This window comes from Chlorocebus sabaeus, chromosome 16, assembly GCF_047675955.1.
Source record: "Chlorocebus sabaeus isolate Y175 chromosome 16, mChlSab1.0.hap1, whole genome shotgun sequence".
Classification (NCBI taxonomy): Eukaryota; Metazoa; Chordata; class Mammalia; order Primates; family Cercopithecidae; genus Chlorocebus; species Chlorocebus sabaeus.
In genome coordinates this window covers 15,247,733-15,271,329 of record NC_132919.1, presented here as the reverse complement: position 1 = coordinate 15,271,329, position 23,597 = coordinate 15,247,733, and the positions used below count along the sequence as shown (strand labels likewise).

The following is a 23,597-nucleotide window of genomic DNA, read 5'->3' as shown; positions in this document are numbered from 1 at the left end:
TACCTGACTGCAGAGTGGTTGATGGAACATGTATTGTCCTATGTACTGGGAGGCCTCTGCTTTTGTTTCTCATAACACAGATGGCAAGGATTCGTCTGGATTTATCAGCATAGGAAACCTGGATTGTGGACCCCTGACACTGAGAAGGGTAGATCCCAAAGTAAGAGGCAAATGTGGAAAATCCACAGTGGGTTCTGGGTGAGTGCAGGACCTGTGCCTCTCAGAAGAGTAATGTTTGGAGCTCAGGATAGGTTTTTTGAATGTGTGCAAGTGTGCATCTGTGCATGAATGAATATATGTTGAATGGCCATAGGTACTTGAACTGTTTTCACCATTGGACAATAAATTGCCCTCAATGTACACATATAATCGATACAGAAAATAAAGTATAGAAGCATTATCAAGAAGCAACATATCCCCTCCTTCCCATCATAAGTGATGAATCAGTAATGCCAAGTCTGTGTTAGAAGATGAGCAATTCTGATTAGACTCCCACCTCCCCACCCTGATGTGGTTAGAGACAGTTGACCCCCCAGAAAGAGGCACGGTCTGTATAAGAACATGCTAACACTACCAAATGGCCCACCGTATGCAACGTGACTTTTTAAAGATAGTGCGGTAATGGACTTGTTTCTCCTCTTCTTTGTGTGTGTGTTTGTTTCTGGGGAGGGGCGCTAGGGAGGAAGAGATGGTGTCCAGCAAATTATTGCACAGGGAGAAGGAGACAGATGCCTTCTTTCCCGAAAGAACAACTCGCCCCTCCCCACTACCATTCCTCTTTGTCTTAACATTTCTAGGATTCCCAAGGCTCCCCATTGTCTGTGTCACTAAAGGCACAAGAAATGGTCATCTTCTTGTGTGCACCCCGCAGAGCCCATTTGGTAGAGGTGGGGTCATGGTGAGTTTCCATGGGATAGGGGCAGGGTGAAGAAGTGGAGAGAGTCAGAAGGGGGCGCCACTGAGAATCCAGAGGTGTGCACTCACTGTTTCCCCGCGTTTCTCAGTTTGAAGTTCAGGGAGTCGGTGCCTGTGCTGATCCTGTGAGATGGGCAGTTCTGTGGGTCTCCTGTCAGCCCATTCGGGTGGAGATCAGCATGGAAACCGCACATTCTGCTAAGTGGATCCTTGCCCAGGAGCATCTTTCCAGATCTCAGAGATGAGCTTTTCAAGACACTTCTGGCTTTAGTGGCAGCTTCCTCTTTACCAAAAATAAATGAGGAGTGGCCGGGGGTAGGAAAAAAAAAAAGAAAAAGCTGAAGGCAGGGAGGGGGAAGGTTAAAGAGGATAAAATGCAGAGGTGAAATGAGGCTTTGCATCAGGTTCCTGTTTGAGAAAATGTGATTCTCCTTCTGGGGCCAGGCAAGACACCTAGGGATGGCTCAGGGAGAAAAGTGAGAGGTGAGACAAACAAAAGAAGCCTTGCAGATTGGAGCAGAGAAGAGAGGAAAGAGGGTGAACAGAGGGAACATGGGTCTTGTTTCTAGTGGAGTTTGTTCTTCTGCATAGGGACAGTTTTGGGGACTCTGCAGCTGATTTCAGAGGAGGTGATTCATTGAAGACCCAGTTATACCCCGAGCAAGTTCATCATTTTATCCTCTTACTCCATAACGTTCTCTGAGGCTTGCAATTCCAAAACAAGGGCAGGAGAAGAACGTTGTTTCACAATCGCCACAAATATGTCACTGGATTCTAGCTCCATGAGATGCCTCACACTAAATGAATGAATGAATGAGTGATTCCTTGGTCAAATGAGATTAGGGGATGCTGCATATTCAGTCTTCCTTTTGGAGAATTACAGAACAAATTAACATACAACAGACTGAAAATCCTGCTCCAAAGGAATTTTTTTTAACATGGCAATTTTTTTTTCTAACTTAGTCGACTGAGGACAGGCCTGAAATCTTGCACAATTTAGAAGATGTGGCGACTCCTGGGTTAAACAATCTATATGGCTTCATAGGGCGCCTTTTGCCATGAGTCCCTTCTTTTTCTTTAAGTAATACCTATGAACATCTTGAGGAGAGATTCTTGCATTCTGTGGGACACGGTTTAGGAAACACTAGATTGAGATAATAATCCACTCGTCATGACTATGTAAATGGCACTACTTTCACAGCATTAGTGGGGCAAAAAGTCTGAGTGGGGTCGATTTGTGCCAGAGCACTCATCCATCAATCCTGCCTGGAACCCGTAAAATCCTTTTGCAAGATGGTTTCCTGAGATAAGGATGCAGCTTGTGGCCAGAGAGGGTGAGATCATTAGATTTGCATGAGAATCCCGTGGCGACCACAGTTTCCTTAGCTCTGGACTTTAAAGCCACTGCTTCTTCTTCTTTGATCTAAGTCAATTTTGGTATTGTCAGGTGGTGGTTGTGGAAGTACTCGATGGCCGTTTTAAATGTTTAAAGGCTCCTGAGATGCGCTGCTGACTGTAATCAGGGATTCTTGAATGAAAGCATGTGTCTTAGGGCTGCAAAGGGACTGAAAAGACCTTCTGGACCCATTCTCTCTCTCTCTCTCACCCAGGCTAGAGTGGAGTGGGGTGATCTCGGCTCACTGCAATCTCCTCCTGGACTCAAGCAATTCTCCTGCCTCAGACTGCCGAGTAGCTAGGATTACAGGTAGGAGTGCTTGGCTAATGTTTGTATTTTTAGTAGAGACAGGGTTTCACCATGCCGTCCAGGCTGGTCTCGAACTCCTGGCCTCAAGTGATCCACTCACCTTGGCCTCCTAAAGTTCTGGGATTACAGGTGTGAGCCACCGCACCTGGTTCATTTTCTGTTTCTAAGTAGTTAATAATAATATTTTATAAATCTTCAGTGGTATTTTGTTTTAGATTCTAGAACAGCATTTCCCAAATTTTGCTGCACAGAGAAATTGTCTGGGAAACTTGTAATTCCAATGCCTGTACTGCATCCCATTCCAATCAAATCATGATGTTGGGAGTGGACGCCTACATTTATATTTTTCCAAGATCCCTAGCGATTCCAATGTGCTGCAAAGTTTGGGGACCACTGGTTTAGAAGCACTTTAATTTCCAGACTTTTTTTTTTCCAAATCAATAGGTCTTTTATTGCATCTTTTAATATCACAAATAGGTCTTAGGAATCATCCGGCATCTTGTTTCTGTAGCTGGACATCTCTTAGATCTTATTCATCAGCCTGCTGAACAGTTCCTTTTCCAGAGACATAAATACCATCCAAAAATTTCCTGATATCCTTGGTTTTAACTGTTGTGGCTTGCTGAATCAAAACTGCTGAATTTGAAACAAGCTCAATGTCATTGCCTTCAAGGATTAATTCATCTTTCTGGGCTTGAGATACTGAACAAGCAACACCTGGTCTCATCCAAGCCCTGTGGATGTGTTTTTCACCCGAGAAATTTCAGATTTCAACAGGAGACCCATTCTCCTCGATAACGACGTTGATGGGGAAGTGACCATACACAGACCTCAACTTGTAATGGAAGGCCAGTGTAACACCCTTGATCATGTTCTGTCCATGAGTACAAATAGTCCGAACGGTAGCCAGTTCCTTTCTGTTACCCCACGGTTTGTCAACCCGAAGCCTTTTTTGTTTTCTTTCCAAGAAGACTGAGTTCTACATTGATGTGATTGAAGTCCCTCTGGGGCCCTTCACGATAACTGTGTGTCCCTCCAGAGTAATGTCAACATTTTCTAGAATGTTGGCAGTCTGATGGCTGAGAACAGTCTTCATTCTCGCAGTAGACGTGGCAAAGAAAGCAATTTCCAGATATTTTTAAAGCAACTGTGGGGTAGGTGTTATGATTCACACCTATAATCCCGGCACTTTGGGAGGCAGACGTGGGAGGATCATTTGAGCCCAGGAGCTTGAGATCAGACTGGGCAAAATAGCGAGACCCCTGTCTCTACTAAAAAAAAAAATTATCCAGGTATGGTAGTGTGTTCCTGTAGTCCCAGCTACCCAGGAGGTGAAGGCAGGAGGATTGCTTGAGTCCAGGAGTTGAAGGCTGCAGTGAGCTACGATCGTGCCACTACACTCCAGCCAGAGTGACAGAGCGAGGCCCTGTCTCTAAAAAAAAAAAAAAAAAAAAAAAAATTTACAGAACTGTGTCTCTCTGGGACAGGAGTTCATCCTCATCCTCATTTTGTAAGTGACCACTGAGGTCCTAAGAAGTTAAGGAAGGTGATCAAGATGGATTGTTTCACGTTCCAGGTAATTGAATGATCTAGGCCAAACCCAGTCTATCAGACTAGATTCTGAAAATGGTGGGATGAGAGATTGAGTGGGGGGAGTGGGGAGCTGGCCCTGAAAGCCCAGTGGTCTGAACATGGGCTTTGTGTCTGTAGGAAAAACAAGAAAGCCGCTTCAACACTCTGCCTCCTGCCCCTCCCGTCAATGCTGTTTCTGTCTGTAGACTGCTGGTTTGCATTTCATTTACAGGGACACAAAATGGAACCTTTGTGCTGGAATTGAAGGAAATTATAAAAGCCCACAGCTTCTCTTCAGACTTAATGTCAACTATTTGTCTCCTGTTATTTTCAAACAAACAAGTCCTTCCCATGAGTTTTGAGGCAGTCTCAAACACTCCCTCCCTTGGTTCTTTCTATGGTTTCCTAGTCCCTGCTTCAGCAGGCATGAGAAAAACCCACCATTTGTAGACTTGTCCTGTCAGTCACATGGCACAGCTGTAGGGGTCAGGTGAGTCCTGGCCAGAGGCTCTGAGCAGAGTGGTGGGCCACACAGATGCACACAAGTCTGGAAACCAATGTTTGACCAAGACTGCACTTTCCTCAGGCTTCAGGGTTCATCAACTAGAAACTTAGAAGCAATAATGAAAGAAATGACTCCCAAATCTCCCAAATACTACCAGCTGAAACATATTTCCACCATCTGGCATCCTATTTTACATATGAGAAGATGAAGAAATTTCTTTCTTCTTTTTCTTTTTGGAGACGGAGTCTCACTCCATTGCCCAGGCTGGAGTGCAACGATGTGATTCCAGCTCACTGCAACCTCCGCCTCCTGGGTTCAAGCGATTCTTCTGCCTCAGCCTCCTGAGTAGCTGGGATTACAGGCGTGCACCACCATGCCTGGCTAATTTTGTATATTTAGTAGAGACAGGGTTTTACCATGTTAGCCAGGTTGATCTCGAACTCCCGACCTCAGGTGATCCACCCTCCTTGGTCTCCCAAAGTGCTGGGATTACAGGCATGAGCCACCGCACCTAGCCAAGAAATTTCTGACAATGTTAAAATATGGAAGACAAGTAAAGAGTTCTATTTCCACTAGAGGTAGAGAGAGGCCCAAGTTGAGTGGCCACTTGCATGTTCTGCTCTGTGTTATGGGGGACTTGGAATGGATGACTTTAAATTCTGAGGCCCTATAGTAGGTCTTAGAAGGAAAACTAAGATGCTTTACCTTACAATTAAAAAAAATGATAACATGAAAGTTTCTCTAGGTTAGATGACTATTTGAGCATTATTTCTTCCCTAGCCTCAGAATAATGACATTGTGAATTCTTCTAGAACTGCACTGTTGTGGAAGATTGCCATTGATACCTACAGCAGGGACTCCGTAAGATCTGTCTGTAAATAGGTTTGACCAAAAAATGCCTTTTTTTTTTGGAGTATGAATGAATCTCCGGGATGCCATCCTTTGTTAGATGTGTTATAATAAAATGCTGAAATATGTGAGTAATTTACTCCATAAAAATAGTGGAATTTAAAGTTGCCCCTGTCAATGACACACTCACTAGCATTCCACAATAGTTCCTTGATTAGGGAAAAAGGGGGATGAAAAACCTGGGAAGTGCTTATCTCAGAGGAGTGTTCCATGCAGAAACGAGTCAGCCCTCACGTATGTGGGAGCTGATAAAAAAGGCTTAACACTCACTACTCTGTCTAAACTGGGGCTACTCAGAGTATGAACCACAGACCAGCAACATCAGTATCATTTAGGAGTTAGTTGGAGATGCAAATTCTCAGGTCCTCAAAACAGACCTACTGAATGAGAATCTCTAAGGTGGGACCTGGGTATCTGTGGTTGCACAAGGTCTCCAGGTGATTCTAGTACTTGCTAAAATTTGAGAAGCACTGCCTTCGACCCATGGTTCTCAAAGTGTGGTCTCCAGACCAAAAAGCACCAGCATCATCTGGGAGCTGTTCAGAATCATCTGAGACTCTTTCTCAATGGGCATTTGCAGGTGATAGTGGAAATGCTTCATGGCATTTTTAAGTGCTTAAACGCCGCAGAGACGGCAAAATTGAGCATAGAAATGTAATGAACTCTTAGGTATGTGCATGTGTCTTAGAGCTGGAAAGGAACCAAAAAGATCTCCTGGACCCATTTCTTGTCTCTAGGTAGTTAATAATATAACCTTACAAATCTCCAGTAGGTTTTCTTTTTCTTTCTCCGTTTTGGTTTAAAACAGTGGTTGCTAAATCAGCAACTCTAGAGGTGGGCCCAGCAATCTGGGCTTTAACAATCTCTCCAGGTGGATGCAGCCTCAAGATTGAGAACCGCTACACCACGGTTTCCATTGGATTTTCCCTCCTGCATGGCCGCATAGAGCATTAGACTTCCATGTTTCAATTTGGGCTTGGGGCCCGGGTAGCTGACTCCTGGCCGCTGCCCATCTCTGCTACCTTCTCTCCCTGATTCCAGGCTGAGAAGTGCAGGTTGGATGTCATGCTTGTAGTCATGTGACCACTCTCGGAATCTGGTAGAGGAGATAGCAAGGTTTTGAAATGAGGACTTTTTTTCCCACTTCCCCTCTGTGAACCAGCCTCCACACAGCCCCCAGCCTACCCAGCCTCTCTCCTTTAAAGCTAGGAGACTGGAAAGCAGAAAACTCAGAGACTGTCATGACAGCCTACAGCTCTTGAGCAAGGCCATGCCTGCAGGCCTTTGCGGGGCTCACCTGGCCTGTCTCCAGCTCCACAGAAAACATGTCCTCTTCTCAGGGGATGAAGTCACCTTAGCCTCATGCAGAGACCATATAGGACTTAGGACCTCCCGCCCAGGGTGGCTACTAATCGCTTTCCTACACTCAGGCCAGTTTGAGGAGGCTCTGGCTAACAAGCGTATTTTCCCATAGGAATCCGGACCTGTGATGTTAGGAAATCAGTAAATATTAAGAAGAAGATGGATGCAAGAAGGATGAAGAAAGAAGGTAGGGTTGGGATTGTTACCAATGGAAGCTCCTGCCCTGGGGCTGTCTAGGGTTGGAGGATTTGCAGTGGGAAGAGGCCACTGGGCGGCTACTCTCGTTATGCTGGCAGAGAACAAAGCATGTTCGGGAGATGGAAGGGGGTTGCTGCTCGTTTTGCTCCAAGCGTTTGAGTTTGGACTCTGCTAGATTCATGCAAATGCCCTATCCCACAAGATCTTTACATTTGCTCGGAGGAGGCTAGGGTGGACAGTCTGTGCTTGGAGGCCTTGCCGGGAATTTTCTAGTGAGAGGTAATGTCACACATGACTTTTACAGGGAGATGGAATCCTTCTACAGCACATTCTTTACTGACAGCTCTGTCCCCAGACAAGCTCCAGCTCCTGGACACGCACGAGGTAGTGTGGGAATACAACCTACACTTCGCTTGATTATCCCCACTGACGGCATTTTTTTTTAAACTGCATTCAGTTTGGAGATGGCAAGATGACTCTTTCAACTCCCCTCCCTGCAAAACTCCAGTTGAACTGACCAAAGAAATAGAGAATTAGGGAAAGAATGCACCACATAAGAACACAGAGGAAGGTAGCAGCTGCAGGAGAGAAACTGAATCATTTCTGCTACATAGAGTGACTTTGCAAATGAAAGATCGGAAGGACTGACATGCCCATGATTTTGGATCTGTAAAGGAACAGGCTGCTTGATAAACTAATGGACTGAATTTCCAGCAACACCTACCCCTCTTGGCAAACACCCCAAACTTCTGGCCAGCAACCATAGTGAAAAGCTTTGTGTTTTTTTGAGCCTTGTTAAGCTTGAGTTCAAACCCACCACTTGTTAGTCGTGCAAGCTAGTCAGCCTCAGTTTCGTCCTCTATTAAATGGGGAGAATACCTACCTTATAAGGTGTAACTAGGATTAAATGAAATAGTTTGGGCTGGGAGACATAGCCAAAAGTTTTAGGTACCATTTACTGATGACTACATGTCATGTACTGTGCGAAAAGCTTTACATAAATTATCTTTAATCCACAAGAAAGTTCCATGAACTTTGTCTTGTTCTAATCACCATTTTACAGATGAGGCATTTGAAGTTTAGCAAGGTTAAGAAACTTGTTCAAGGTTCTCAGCTACGAAAAGGGTAGAGTAGGAATCTGAAGCAGACAAGTACAGAACCCATGCTTTTAAGCACTAAGATGTACTGTTCCAAGCCCTTGAAATAATTATTTTCTTTAGTTGTCAGGCCTTCGATTAACCACTTTTATTGGTGAAAAAATAGAAGTTTAGGGGTAAAACAATTTGAGGTTATGCAAATATTTAAAATCAATCAGGTCTGTTTGATTCTGTCTCTTGCTCCTTACAATTCTGTCATTGTTTAATTGATATACTTTCTAGGATGTCATTCTGCTCCCCTACTTTGAACTGGATTTTATTCTGACTGAATACAAGGGGTGCAAAATAGGGAGGACTTCAAAATCTGGTTCCGAGGCCTTCCCATTTTTTGAAGAATCGAGCTATTGCATGTGACTGCCTCTAAATGGCCTGCATTTCTCTTTCTTTGCTGGTAGGACTCACAGAAAACACTGGACTTCCCCGGAAGCTGCTTGAAAAACATGACCCCTGGCCAGCCTATGTCACCTATACCTCCCAGACAGTGAAAAGACTCATTGAGAAAAGCAAAACTAGAGAACTGGAATGCATGCATGCCCTTGAAGAGAGCCCCTGGGCATCTAGGCAGAATAAACCTTCCAGCGTCATTCAGCCAAAAAGGAGAAAGTCGTCCAAGTCTTCCGGCAAAGCTGTGTTCAGGGACATGCTGTCAGAATCCACGTTATCAATGTGGGGCGCTTATTCGGTATCGGCCATGGCTCCTACCATGATCCCAGAACCCACACGCTTACATACGGATTCCAGAGACTGTCCAGCTGAAAACTATAACAAGATCATCTTTGCCCGAAAGCCTATGATGGGTTTGCTCTCTACAGTTCGCTACTGACCAACAAGGAGAAACATGCAAATGTTTAGCTAGAGGTCCCTGTAGCCATCCCCCAAGAACATACAGCAATTAAGCTCCATTGACCACTCATTTCATGGTGTCCTTTAAATCTGAACTTGCTCTTGCTCATGCAGAGCTTGGCTGAGAGAAACCAGATTAGAATGTGAGCTGTAGGTGGGTGGGTGAGTGTGCGCCCTCCCACACTGCTCTCTGGTGGGGTTGGGCAGTCCCCGGCTCTAGTCTCTGCCACAGATGCTCAGGACCAAAATGTGGGTGATTCGTCTGGGTCCAGGCAGGAGATAGAAATCACACCAGCTATTTTATTGGAGATAATATAAAGAATGATTAACCAAGTGACAGTAAAGGGCAGGAAGGGAATACAAAGGTATGCATGGAGGTAGCACCACAGGAAGCAGACATCACACTTGAGACTTGGGAACAAGAGGAAGATGCTGGACTCATTGAAAGGTAGTTGCTTGGAGAAGGGACACGGGGCTGAATCTCTGACTTCTGAGGTGGGGGAGTGGGGATGCTGCTCAACGCAGCTGGTATCTCTGAGCTCCGAGGAGAGCCCCTGTAGGGATGGTTCCCCCGCCTTTGAATTGGGGAGCTGTTTTTTTGGTGTCTCTGAGGGGACCCCCACTGAGGCTGCTTTTGTGAGTGTTGGAAAAACCAAAAACTGCATTGAAACGTTTCTGGGAGGAGTTGCCACTGCCCGGGTGAAGAAAAAGTGCTGCTAAGGTTAGCAACCTGTCTGGCAGGGACAGGAAGCTGATAGAAAGTGAACAGGAAGCAAACAGGAAGTGAACAAGGAGCCACTTCCTACTTCCTCCTTATCCTTGCAGATTCCTGCTAGTGCTCCCAAGGGCACAGCCTATCAGGGCATGAAGCCAGAATGTTTGTAGAATCCCAGCCCCAGCATCTCCAAGCATAGGATGGATTTTGAAGCCAAGAGAAAATTAGCTCTTGGCTAGGTTCTGAGTGATCCCATCCAGCTGCTGCTGGACCTGGTATTGAGAGGTTTTTCCCTTGGAGGGCAAACAAAGTGGCGGTGGGGACCAGGGTGCCCCCTACTGAGAAATGGAGAGCCCTTTTCCCCTGTAATTTTCTGAGGTTTGCCTTGTGGAGCCGAGTGCTTGGGGAAGGAGCTCCTGGCAGAACTCCTGCTGTTATTTGTCAGAGGACAGCTAGGATTGGTTCACCCATGCTCTGAGTTGGCCCCAAAGCGAGCTATGCTGAACTCTTCTCCATCTCCAAGAAGACAACCTTTGTCTTTACATGCAAGAGGGATCCAGTTATGACAGGCTGACCCAGTTGGTTTCGTGTTTGGGGTTTATCTACTGAGTAAGGCTGACCTTACCTGAGTTTCTGTATGTGTATTTGCAAGACAGTTAATACTAATCCAGCATCCTTCACAGAGATGTAGTAACTTATAGAAGATCATTTGGAAAAGTCGAATTTGCCCTACAAGGCATGTTCTCCATTCAAGGGTCTTGTGTAAACGTTTGCAGACACAGGTGCGGCATTGGAGAACTCACCTCTGGCTCCTCTGCTTTTGTGTTGGGACAGCTACCTAAATTAGGAGCTCTAGACCTGTTCTTGGTTCCCAACTGTTGGTCAGAATGAATTTTTGCAAAAATATAGGTGGTTTCCAGGGAATTTGAATGATTGTATTTTGTGTCCATGGAACGTTTATAGACATGGAGGCAGGCGATAAATTTCTCCAGTACTTTTTTTTTTTTATCTCTTTTGTTCTTTTATGGTTGTTCATTTCTAGGTTATATTTGGGAAAGTATAGATTATAGAGACTCATTGAGTGTTAGAGATTATTGGAATTTGGGGTTATTTCTTTTAATACCTTGAAGGGCAGAGTGGTATGGTAATTTACTGAAGATTGCAGGTTTTTTTTAAATTTCTAAGCATTTAATAGTTATTACAAAAGTATGTACTCTATAAATTAAAATGATTTTTCTGTTTTTGTTGTTGTTGTTGTTTTTTTTTTTTTTTGAGACACAGTCTCGCTCTGTCGCCCAGGCAGGAGGGCAATGGCACAACCTCTGCTCATTGCAACCTCCACTGCCCAGGTTCAAGCAATTCTCCTGCCTCAGCCTCCTGAATAGCTGGAATTACAGGTGTCCGCCACCACACCCAGCTAATTTTTATATTTTTAGTGGAGATGGGGTTTCCCCATGTTGGTCAGGTTGGTCTTGAACTCCTGACCTCAGGTGATCTGCCCGCCTTGGTCTCCCAAAGTGTTGGGATTACAGGCGTGAGCCACCACACCCCGCAAAATAATTTTTCTATAGATATCATTGTTTAAATTAATTTAATTCTCAGTCTATTATAACAACACAAGCATGAGCCTAGGATATCATTAACATCTGATGTTGTGATAGAAATTGTCTGTGTTCCATGACTGTGGTCCAGAAGCATTACCTCCTAAGGCAATTTAACAAAGAAAAAGAGTCTAATTCCTTTTAATGGGGAACTCTGCTCAAGCCCGAGCTGGGTCTCACAGGTCTGGCTAACACTGAGACTTAACCAGCCATGACTACATGAATTCCGCCAGAGAAGAAGCAGCTGGATTCAGTAATGAAGCCTTGGTCACTGCGGGAGGAGGATGATCCTGGGGGAGGAGGATGACCTGCCATGTCTGGTGCTCAGATGTGTCCCTTGGTTCAGCTCTTCCTGAGTGCCATGTGGGTGGTGATCAATGATTCAAACTCTCAAACGGCCCTCTCACTAAAAATCCTTGAAGAGCCTGGGGTACACATACAAAGTGGGGAGAGGTCTTGACTTCACAATGCATCGACAAGCAGGTCCCACTGCTCTGGGTATGGACAAGAAACAGCCAGGTCTGGTAGACCCAATGGGTGCTTGGCAGGACCAGCTTTGTTCATGAGAAACCAAGAGACATCCTTGGCACTGCCAGAAATAGACATGGAGCCCTTGCTAAGGCTTCATCACGAGCAGCCAGGACTGGAATGCAGGTTATTTCTAATGTAACCTCATCTGTCTGTCCAAGCTGGAGAGGCCCCGGGGTATCTCAGATTACACTAAACATATTTAACGTACATCTCTCAGAGGGACCTGCTTTCCTCTGATGTGCCACAGCCCGCAGCCCCTTTTTATTTATCTCTTCTCCATGTGGAATTTTCTGCTTGGCAGGAGAGCTGTTTCAATTAGTCTCCCTGACGTAGCAGGTTCATGAAACATCAGAATATGTATTTTGTTAGTCCGTCTGTGTTGCTCTGTAACTAAGGCCCGGTCTGACACATATTGAGCAGCTGCTTCGAGCGGATTCTTTGGCTCCCTGTACAGAGTATGGTATTTACCCATTTGCAGATTCCACGGTTGGCGTTTAAACAGTAGAAGTTTAACCTCGGCAGCATGACTGAGCCTGCTGGTCATTTTCATGTTGGCAGGGGCTATTAGGACATCAAATAGTTCCACATTCTGCAGCCTTTCTAGCCATGGGCTGGGAGCATGTCTTAAAGGATGTTAGTCTGCGTGACAGATAAGACGCTGCAGGAGGCTGGGCGCAGTGGTTCATGCCTGTAATTCCAGCATTTTGGGGGGCCGAGATGGGTGAATCACCTGAGGTGAGGAGTTCGAGACCAGCCTGGCCAACATGGTGAAACCCCATCTCTGCTAAAATACAGAAAAAATTAGCCAGGGATGGTGGTGGGCGCCTGTAATCCCAGCTACTCAGCAGGGAGGTGGAGGTTGCAGTGAGCCAAGATAGTGCCATTGCACTCTAGAACCTGGGCAACAAGAGCGAAACTGTCAAAAAACAAACAAACAAACAAACAAAAACAAACAAAAGAGGTTGCAGGAAAGTCTTCAAGGAGGTAACTCATAAACAAAGGCACAGTGCGGATGTGGGCAAGCCACAGATATTTGGGGTGGCCTAGGAGCCCTCTAACTGGAATAGGAGGTCAGGTGAGAACTAAACAAAGAGCAGTTGTCGACTTTATCAACAGCAAGTCTTGGAACCACTTTGGAATGAGACTAGAACAGTAGCATCAGTTCCTTAGTCTTTTTTTTTTTTGTCTTTTTTTTTTTTTTTTTTTTTTTTTTTTTTTTTAATAGAGCAGGGAGAACAAGATGAGCACCCTGAGGTAGGGATTTTGATCCTTGGGTCCTAAAGGGGGTCTTCAGAGGCAGTGGAGGAGTTACGTGGAGCAGCGCAGCTGTCAGTGCTGGAATCCCAACCAGGAACTGACGATGCATCCAGGAAGACAAGAATCTAGGAGTAGGAATGGCAGCCCTGCAGCCTCACTCCATGTGGACAGCGGTTGCGAAAAGATTGTTAAAGTGCTTTGCGAGCTGGGTCCCAGCAAATGTACCTATCTGGACGATGTGGCTCTTTTCAGCCTCGATTGAGTCATTCATTCTTGGAGGCTTTTTGGAATCCCCACACTTTTAGACCAAAGGGCACATTTTCAGAGCCCGCACATTTTCAGAGCCCACGCATTATCAGTGCCAGATAAGAGTAGACACACTGAGAAACCAAGGGAGGTAGAACCGGGGAAGGGGAGTAAACAGGGACCTGAGGTTTACTGTGATCTGATGTTGTCAGAGCCTGGGCTGAAGCTAAGGGCTGGGCTTATGTTTGTCAAGCAACCAGGAAAATCTCTGTCTTTTTCTTTCACTACACGTCCCCACATCCCCTTCCCGCTGTCTCTCACCAGGAGCCCCAAGACTTCAGCCAGCTACTGGGGTGCTTGCAAACCCCACAACGGTGTCCTAGATCTGTAGGGCATGGCTAGGCTGGGCCTGTCCCCAGCTCTGAGGATGTATGTGGGAACATGGGGGCATGCTGGGCAGGGCCAGATGGAGATGAAGAAATACCTCACGTTAGGTGGGGCTTGAAGCCACCCCATATTCTCTGCCTTGAGCCTGATGATGATCTGATTTCTTTTTGAGGCAGGCCAGAATATACAGGTACCCACTCTTGTTAGCACACTGCTCAGGGCAGCAGATGGCATCCAAGGGACCTTCGACTTGGTGCCGAGACCTTGTCTTTTCTCCCAGGCCCTATATTCCAGGGCCAATGGAAATTCCAACCCCATCTATGGCCTTTCTTAGGAGCTTCTATTGTTGGGGGCCCGGCAAAGCTCATGGTATCAATTCACGTCCTTTCTAGATTCAACTGGTCAGTCACCCAGAGCATTCCATTATTTCTGGTAGACAAAGGGATGTGAGAAGCCACAGGATTTCAGGCAAGTTAAAAACCTGACCCTTGGGGTTATTTCTGTGTGTCTGCCAATGGGGAGGGTTTTTATGGGGAGCAAAGTTAGTCCCAGAAGTACTAACTTCTGGAAGGAAGACAGGTGGCCCTCAGTGTGCCAAGCTCTCTGCTCACAGTTTTGCATTTTGGAGCGTGTCTAAGCTCCCATAGACTTAGACCCATACTCACTAGTTGATTAGATAATTATGGAAGGAGGAGAGCCCCTTCGAGATATTGGAACTTGGGCCTCTCAACTTCAAGTGCAGGCTGCTCCCCCGAAATTCAGATCTCCTCTTCATTGGTGTTACCCATGACAACCCTGCTGGTGTCCTCAAGTAGAGCAGATGAGTTTGTCCAGTGGCTGCTGACCCCAGCTTCAGCCATGCCTTCTGTACCATGAAGCAGCCCTGCTGGAGACCTCTCTTCATGTGGTCGATTTACTGTGTGTCCCTGGACCAGAAGAGGTAGGATGGTGAGGCTGAAGGTCCCGAGACCTGGGCGAGGTCAGCTGTGTTTGCCGTCATATTTCCAGAGCCCTGCAATGGCCTGGCACAGAGTTGGTGCTCAAGTATTTATTGAGCAAGTGATTTGTGAGAACAAGTCTTAGCACCCAATCTAAAATGCACTGGGAAGAGATGGTTTCTTTCATCATGTCCAGAGGCTGGAAAAACCACTTGACTTTTATAAAGTTTGAAACACTGAGTAGGCAGCTCCGCTATGAAGGCTACGAAGGTTCCGTCTAGTCCCAAGAGTATGATTTGAGTGAACTCTTCAGTAGGTTCCTTTCATGTACCCTTCCTTATGGGATATTAGAGAGAGAGAAGGAACAGGAGGCACAAGTTTGAAAAAACTTAACATATAGCGATTCTATTCTTTTAAATGACCAATCCATACCTATCTGATGGAATTCCAAGTAGATTTCCTTTTCTTTAGCCTTCATCAGAAGGGATGTAATTTCCCAGACCTAACCTGTTCCTTGTTCCCATGTTTGCAGCATGCCAACAGGCACTCAACAAATATGCACCCAGTGCTGCCTGTGCCGGGCTTGGTGCCAGGGCCCCAGCCGTGCACACAGGAGACGCAATCAGGCTCACGTCCCGGCAGCGGAGCGTTAGACAAGCACATGATCACATTGCAGTGGTGATGCGAGTTACGAAGTGTAGGGCTCTGTGAGTATATTTGCTTTAGGCTCATGACGTGTTCTCTCAGTCTCATGAAAGAGGGATTACGGAAAGAGGCAGGATTAGTATCAGGACAGCTGCTCATAAAAAGGAGTGAGGTCATGGAGAATTTTTGGCCAAGTTGAATGTGAGTGGCTGGGTAAGTTTTTAAAACTTTGCAAAGCTGCGTTCGGGTTATATTCAGCCCCTACATCCATGTTTGTTTCTGTAGCGCCATGGAGCGATCCCTGGTTCAGACAGGCTTTAGGTCAGGGCATCTCTCTCTGTAGCCCAGTGTAGTGACAGCACAGAGGAAGTGTCAAACATATGTACGCTGTTTGTTTCAGGTCTTTTATTTCCTGACTGCCTCTCTATCCTAGAGGACTGAGCTGGGCAGCTACAAAGGAGACCTCAAGGCCCCATCAATGTCCTCTCCAGACCTAGGGCAGGTGCCAGGTCTAAGCCTTTAGCATCTGGCTCCTGCCTGCTAGGCCCCACCTCACATTTCTAGTTCTTCAGAGCAAAAGGGCTAGTTCTACCTCTCATTTCTTGACTCTGGCAGATGGCCCCTGCTCCCTACTTGCTTGGTCAGGTTTCCGGGGGCCTCTCTGTAGACTGAGGTGTGGGGTGCATTTCAACCGTGACCTTGCCCTCGTTCTATCTCCTTCCAACTTCTTTGGTTATAGCCATAGTACTCCTCACTCTGTCTTTTATTCTTTTACTCTTCTTTCCTTCCTTTCCTTTCTTCAACTTTCTTTCCTCCTGTTGCCTCCCTCCCTCCGTTCCCTTCTTCTCTACCTTTTGAGCTTCATTCATTATTTTTTAAATTGCAAAATTAAATGATGCTTGTTGCAAGTAACTCAGGTTTTCTTGAAGTGTGACAAGTGACCCTGACCATGTCAAACCTTAGGGGGAGCATATGTTCTTTAATATTCAGATATTAGGAGTAGGAGCTCCAGCCTGAGGACAAAGGGAAGTTCCCGCATACTTTCTGGGAAGCTCTAAGAAATGTTTGTGTATTCCACAAAACCACGCTAATGGCCACTGGTCCCCTCCAGCCACCCATCTCCTCCCTGAAGCAGCGGCTGCAGGATCCCAGGTCACTGCTTTTCTGCCCCTCCCCACCGTAGCTATTGGATCCCCCTGCAGCTTCCCAAAGCACAGCTCTGCTAGGTTCGCCACAGCCAACTATGTCTGCTGTGATGGATTGGGGACATCAGAAGCTAAACAGAGTAAATTACAATTGCTATCAGAAGTGGCTATTCTGGATGGGGTGGAGGTGGGGTGGGGTGAGGGGTGGCCTAAATCACAACCTAAACGTGATTTCTGTTCCCTGGTGAGGGCCGGCTCACCCTTCAACATGGATCTCAGTGTATCTGCATAACTCAGAATCCAGGACCAGTTCTTCCTTAATCCTGGAGATATTGGGGCCTCCTGCACCTTACTTTGCCCTGTCCATAGGCTCCCTCTTTTCTTGATCATAGACAAAATTACCCTGAGAAAAACAACAGCGTCATCCATGAGATGTAGTTTAGTTTTCCTGGTATGGAAAAGACAACCACAATATCCAACAGTACATTGTCTGTTGCATGACTTGTTCAGTCAGGAAATACAGTGTATTTGGAGCTTCAGAATGATTTAACAGAGCAGGGGGCTTTTGTTTGGTCCTCTTTAGAGTTCCACTGCCAGAACATGGGGTAAGTTAAGCCTTATAATCACTCAGCTTTCAAATAGAACACACACAGCATCTCCACCATCATCAACATGACCACCTTCATCATCTTCACCTGCAACCCCATCACTACGGCCATGACCATCACCACCATACCACTACCATCACCATCACCTCCACCATCACTCCTGTGACCATCACCTCCACTTTCATTACCACCATCACCATGACCACCACCACCACCTCCATCTCCACCTGCAACCCCATCACTACCGCCATGACCACCACCACCATCACTGCCATCACCATCACTACCATCACCTCCACCACCACCACCACTGTGACCATCACCATGACCACCACCATCACCACCAGAAACACTGAACAAAATAATGAAAGTGTGGCCTTAGGCTGGGCACGTTGGCTCACACCTGTAATCCCAGCACTTTGGGAGGCTGAGGCAGGCAGATCACTTGAGGTCAGGAATTAAAGACCAGCCTGGCCAACATGGTGAAACTCCGTCTCTACTAAATGTAAAATACTAAATGTACTTCTCTCCTTTGACATCTATCCCAAGGAGTAAACACTATTTACAGCTTGGCATGTATCCTTTCAGACTCTTCTTTTTCAGTACAAATACACATATATATTTAATGTATGTATACACATAATACACACAGTTATTTTTAATGAGATATTAAATGTATTTAATGAATACTAAACATATTTTACATTTCTACTAAATGTAAAAATACAAAAATTAGCTGGGCATGGTGATGGGCACTTGTAATCCCAGCTACTTGGGAGGCTGAGGCAGGAGAATCACTTGAACCCCAAGAGGCAGAGGTTGCAGTGAGCAGAGATTGTGCCATTACACTCCAGCCTGGGCAACAGAGTGAGATTCCATCTCAAAATAAATAAATAAAAATTTAAAAAATAACAAAACAAAGAAAACGCAGCCTTATGTCTTTATGTATTGAAAAATCTTTCTGTAAATTAGCAAAGGCCCAGTCTCAATAAAAGACCTATTTCATATCACCTAATAGAATGTTCTACATCTACATCAGAGTCAACTGCATTTGAGTTACTTCACTAATTCTGGACACCCCCAAAACATAAATCTGCACGAATAAACTCCAAAGTAAGCCCTCTCAGAAGAAAAGCAGGATTTGACCAAGAAATGAATGCTGACTTTCTAGAATGCAGAAATCCTCAGGGTTCTTAACCTGGCCCCCATGGACTTTCAAGATGTCCACAAATAGAATTCAGGAGTCCATGCACTTGGATGGGAAAAAAATTATAGCTTTGTTTTTATTGAACCTCTCACTGGATATGAGCATTTCCTTCAGTGAAGTATTGCCAGTACCTGTGACTTTGTCAGCACTGGAAATTACAGATATTTTCATATCACATGACAGTTGCACATATCTTGAAATATTGTGTCTGCTCATTGCTTCTTTGAAATGATGGTAGTCCTTGGACTTGCTGCTACATCTTGCTATTTAATGCATTCATAAAGAAAACCCAAAATATACTTAGCAAATATCTGTGTTTAAAAATACTTTGATTAGCCGGGCGCGGTGGCTCAAGCCTGTAATCCCAGCACTTTGGGAGGCCGAGACGGGTGGATCACGAGGTCAGGAGATCGAGACCATCCTGGCGAACTCGGTGAAACCCCATCTCTACTAAAAAATACAAAAAAAAAAAAAAAAACTAGCCGGGCGAGGTGGCGGGCACCTGTAGTCCCAGCTACTCGGGAGGCTGAGGCAGGAGAATGGCGTGAACCCGGGAGGCGGAGCTTGCAGTGAGCTGAGATCCGGCCACTGTACCCCAGCCCGGGCGACAGAGCGAGACTCCGTCTCAAAAAAAAAAAAAAAAAAAACAAAAAAACCTTGATTATTTTGTTTCAACAAAGTTGGTTTCTATTTTTATTCTTATGTATTTTATTTAAAAAATTAAGAACCCTTGACATAAGGTCAGTTCCTCTGACTTCAACACCTATCAAATCTTGCTTCTGTTGTGAATCTAAAGTAAATGGTGGAAACTTCTCTCCTTTGACATCTACCCCGAGGAGTAACCACTGTTTACAGCTTGGCATATATCCTTTCAGACTCTTCTTTTCAGTACAAATACACATATATATTTAATGTATGTATACACATAATACACACAGTTATTTTTAATGATATTCTATACATATCCTGCAACTTGCTTTTTCCGTTTAACATCTCTCCCTGTTAATGTAAAATTGCCTCGATTTTTTGGATTGCAGAAAAATGCCAGAGCTCATGTATCCATTCCTCCTCCTGATGGGTACTCAGGCTGGTTTCACTTTTTCTCCACTCCAACCATTGTTGCAATGAGCTTCCTGAGGCAGCTCATCTCCTTGTCTTCCCATGCTGCTTCCCTGAGTGTCTCAGGGGCTTTCTGGGGCTCATTCCTGAGGAAATTGAAGCAGTGGGATGTATGGGCACCTCATATTTGAGCTTCTTTTCCTGTAGGTTCTTTAGAAACGTATGTGTGTGGTGGTAGGAGAGTCCTGGCTTCTAGAATGCACAAACAGGACGATCAGAGATCTTGGTGCTTGAGTGATCTCAAAATATAAATCATGTTTCAAATTATGAAGCAAAGCAGGGGTAATGACTGCCTCACTCTTTTTTTCCCACATCCTCCAGGTCTCTGCATGTCTTATTACAGGATTCCTTGTACAGTTGCACATGCTGAGCACTGCACAGTTTCAGAATGATGGGAGTGGAGACACAATTTCACATAGACCATAATGAAAATGATGTTCTTTGGAATAGTATAACATGACAACCCTGGCTTTATAGTAGAAACGGTTAAGTAAATGTTCTCTTTTAAAAAAAATACTGTTTTTACAAAGAGGAGATCTTACAAAATAACTTTCTTTTGCCTCTCTCATGTAACAGTGCATCATGGATATCCTCAAAGTCAACGGATAGAGCTATAACTCACTCTTTCCAATAGCTGAGTAGTGCCCCATAGTAATCAATGCTTCCTCATTTGATTTGATTTATTTGATTTTGGCAAGTTCAAGTCCCGGATCTCTAGTGTTGCTTTCTGCCTCCTCACCCTCAGACTTGGCACAGTTCTGGAGTCTGGGAAGTCCAAGATCAAAGCGCCAGCAGATTTGGTGTCTGGAGAGAGCCTGCTTTCTGGTTCATAGATGGAATCTTCTTGCTGTGTCCTCACATGACAGAAGGGGCAAAAGGCCTCTGGGGCCTATTTTATAAGGGCACTAATATCTTTCATAAGGGTGCCACCCTCATGACCTAATCACCTCCCAAAGGCCCCACCTCCTAGTACCATGACCTTGGGGATTAGGATTTTAGTACATGAATTTTGGGGGTATGCAAATATGCAGACCCTAGCAACACCCTCTATTTGTATGGAATGCATTTATCCTCAGTGTGCTCACCTTTCTTACTTGATGCCCCAACCACTGTCAGCTCAGGAAGACTTAGGTTAAGAGAACACCCTAAGTTCACACAAGCAGAGAGGCCTCAGCTTTTTTTTACCAAACAGCATGGCCTCCCCATGCAGGCCTCATCATCATCACCCCTGCCTGTCCCACAATACTTACTTTTAATCATCCTCGGGCTGGGAGCTCCCAGCTTCCTCCACGAGGGCATGGCGCAGCCCCTGTGCTCCAGGACACATGCACCTGGCAAGCAGCCATAGAATTCTGCCCTGTTAGAACCAAGGTGGGCTGTGGGGTTCCTGACATGGGGCTTCAACTGTCTGCAGGCGGATGAAGATTCCCTCTTAGCTGGAGTTGGGATAGATCTGAGGATGTGAGGCCTCTTACATACCACCATTACAATAGTAGACCGTTCTGAATGTACGTGAGGTTTAGATTGTCAATGACCTGCTGTAAACGGTCTGAATAAACACACAAATCTACGATGGCCACCAGGTGAATGGCACCACCTGCAGCTATACGATTGCACCACCCGTGCCACCACACAGGGTAGTTCTGAAAGGAAGTGGTGCTTGATTTCATACCTGAAGGGCAAGTGTGATTTAGCCTAGCAAGTGTGTGTGTGTGTGTGTGTGTGTGTGTGTTGGGTGTAGGGGGACATTACACTTAGGAAAAACAGCATTGGAGAAGGTGTGGAGGTGATATAGTATTCTGAAAATTTTGTCCGTAGATTCTTTGATACCCCTCCCTTCCAGAGGTGGAGCTTAAATTCCACTCTCCTGGAGTGCAGGCTGAACTTCGTGATTCACTTCTGATGAACTGAATGTGGCAGAAGCGATGGGATGCCACCTCCAAGATTAGGTTATAAAGAGACCTTGGCTTTAACAGTAGGCGCCCACTCTTTCTGCCTCAGATCACTTGCTCTGGGGGAAACAGGCTGACATTTCACTCCAGCAGTCCTGTGGAGAGGCCCATGATGGAGAAACAACTGAAGACTTCTGGCAGCAGCCGTGGGTGTGAGCTTGAATGCAGATTCTGTGGCCCCTTCAAAGGGCTGAAGCCCTGGCCAACATCTCTGCAACCTCACGAGAGATCCTGAGGCAGAACCACCAGTTAAGCTGCTCCTGAATTCCTAACCTAACTATGACATAACAAATGTTTGTTGCTTTAAGAGGCTAAAGTTTGGAGTAATTTTTCATGCAGCAATAGATAAGTAATTCAGGGAGGAAGGAGGTCAGTTCATTCAAGACATTAAAAGGAGGTCAAAATGGCCTAGTAGAAGCAGTGTTTTTCAAACTTCAGCATTCTCGCGAATTGCCTCATGCACATGCTAAAAGTGCAGATTCTTGGGGTTCACTTTCAGAGTCTGATTGGTAGATCCGATGGGGGCCCAGATATTTGCCTGTTAAACACGCATGTTGGGTAATTCACATGCAGCTCACCTGAAGACGATACTCTGAGAGGCCCCCGTGTGGGAGGGCTGGTGGGCTGGGTGACCCACGTTGTGGCTGGAAGGTAAGAAGAGGTCTAATGTGCATCACATTAAAAAGCAAAACGAAACAAAAAGATAAACCTTTTTTTTTTTTAAACTTTAAGTTCTAGGATACATGTGTACAGCATGCAGGTTTGTTACATATGTATACATGTGCCATGTTGGTGTGCTGCACCCATTAACTCGCCATTTACTTTAGGTATATCTCCTAATGCTATCCCTCTACCCTCCCCCGACCCCACGACAGGCCCCGGTGTGTGATGTTTCCCATCCTGTGTCCAAGTGTTCTCATTGTTCAATTCCCACAAATGAGTGAGAACATGCAGTGTTTGGTTTTCTGTCCTTGCGATAGTTTGCTCAGAATGATAGTTTCCAACTTCATCCACGTCCCTACAAAGGACATGAACTCATCCTTTTTTATGGCTACATAGTATTCCATGGTGTATAGAATAATGAACAGCCATGCAGGGTTTTGGGCAGGACAGGAGCTAAAGCTATAAGCAGAGGATAAAACCTGCTTGGTTTTCTTCTCTCATTGACCTGGCAATGTGAATACTGGCTTATCAACAGCTCAACACAGAACCTTAAATATGGAGAGGTGAAGACAAGCAGGATTTAAGGCCTGCCTTTGAAGGACTCACAGATAATTTTTAAAAGTATACACAAGAACTTGCATCCCCAAGTGAGAGCTGTCTACTTCAAAGTTACCAGCATGAAAGGTTGTTCTCACTCCAACAAAGCGGGCGCTGCCCAGAGCGTTTTTTGAACCCCACTTCTGGTAATCATTTTCTGAGTCAGTTCATGGTCGACTCCCAAAACCAGTTGCTTTAAAACCATAGAAAGACCAAGTGAGTAGAAGGATTGATTGTTTGTGATCATTTTACAGAGCTCCTTTAATCTCATCAATCATTCTGAAGATGATGAGACAGGATCAGAGAGCCCCAGTGATTTTGTTGAGGGTTTGGATTCAGTACATCCACATTTTCCAGGCTCACTGCGGATGCCTGGTGACCCGTGTGCTGAGCACCTCCTGGTAGACTGGATGGGGGCAGGTGGATTTCTTCTGGGATGGCTTCCTGAAAGAGACAGTCATTTTAGTGCTGGGCTTGAAGAAGCAGAGTGACATGAATGGGCGTGGAGGGGAGGGTGGGGCATCCTGGCTGGATCCAAAAGTGCATTGCTATCTACAGTTTCTTTTCTAAAAAAAATAATGAACCATACATTTTCCTAAAGGCACGTTTTCAAAGCTTTTTTCCCCCTCACCAGAGCAGAATGGACAGAAAGTGTTTGCATGCATGCCCCCGTTCCAGGGCCTTCTTGGTTGGGCTGCAGGAGAAGTACAAGAAACTGTGGGTTTGTGCAACTCCCCGAGTGCAGCTCTAAGCCCACCCCATTTTCTTCTGATTGTTCCATCTTCATGTGACATGAATTAAAGAGCAGGGTCTATTTTTT

The 23,597-nt window shown here is 45.5% G+C and overlaps 1 protein-coding gene and 1 pseudogene across 1 annotated transcript; one reads left to right on the top strand and one right to left on the bottom strand.

Annotated features, from left to right (window-relative positions):
- Positions 1-3,128: 3,128 nt before the first annotated feature.
- Positions 3,129-3,716, bottom strand: LOC103242424 (large ribosomal subunit protein uL6 pseudogene; annotated as a pseudogene).
- A 4,736-nt stretch (positions 3,717-8,452) lies between these two features.
- On the top strand, positions 8,453-9,264 carry CDRT4 (CMT1A duplicated region transcript 4). The gene has a single exon (XM_037987296.2). The coding sequence runs from the start codon at positions 8,688-8,690 to the stop codon at positions 9,144-9,146; it is 459 nt and encodes a 152-aa protein (XP_037843224.1). The 5' UTR covers positions 8,453-8,687; the 3' UTR covers positions 9,147-9,264.
- Positions 9,265-23,597: the final 14,333 nt, after the last annotated feature.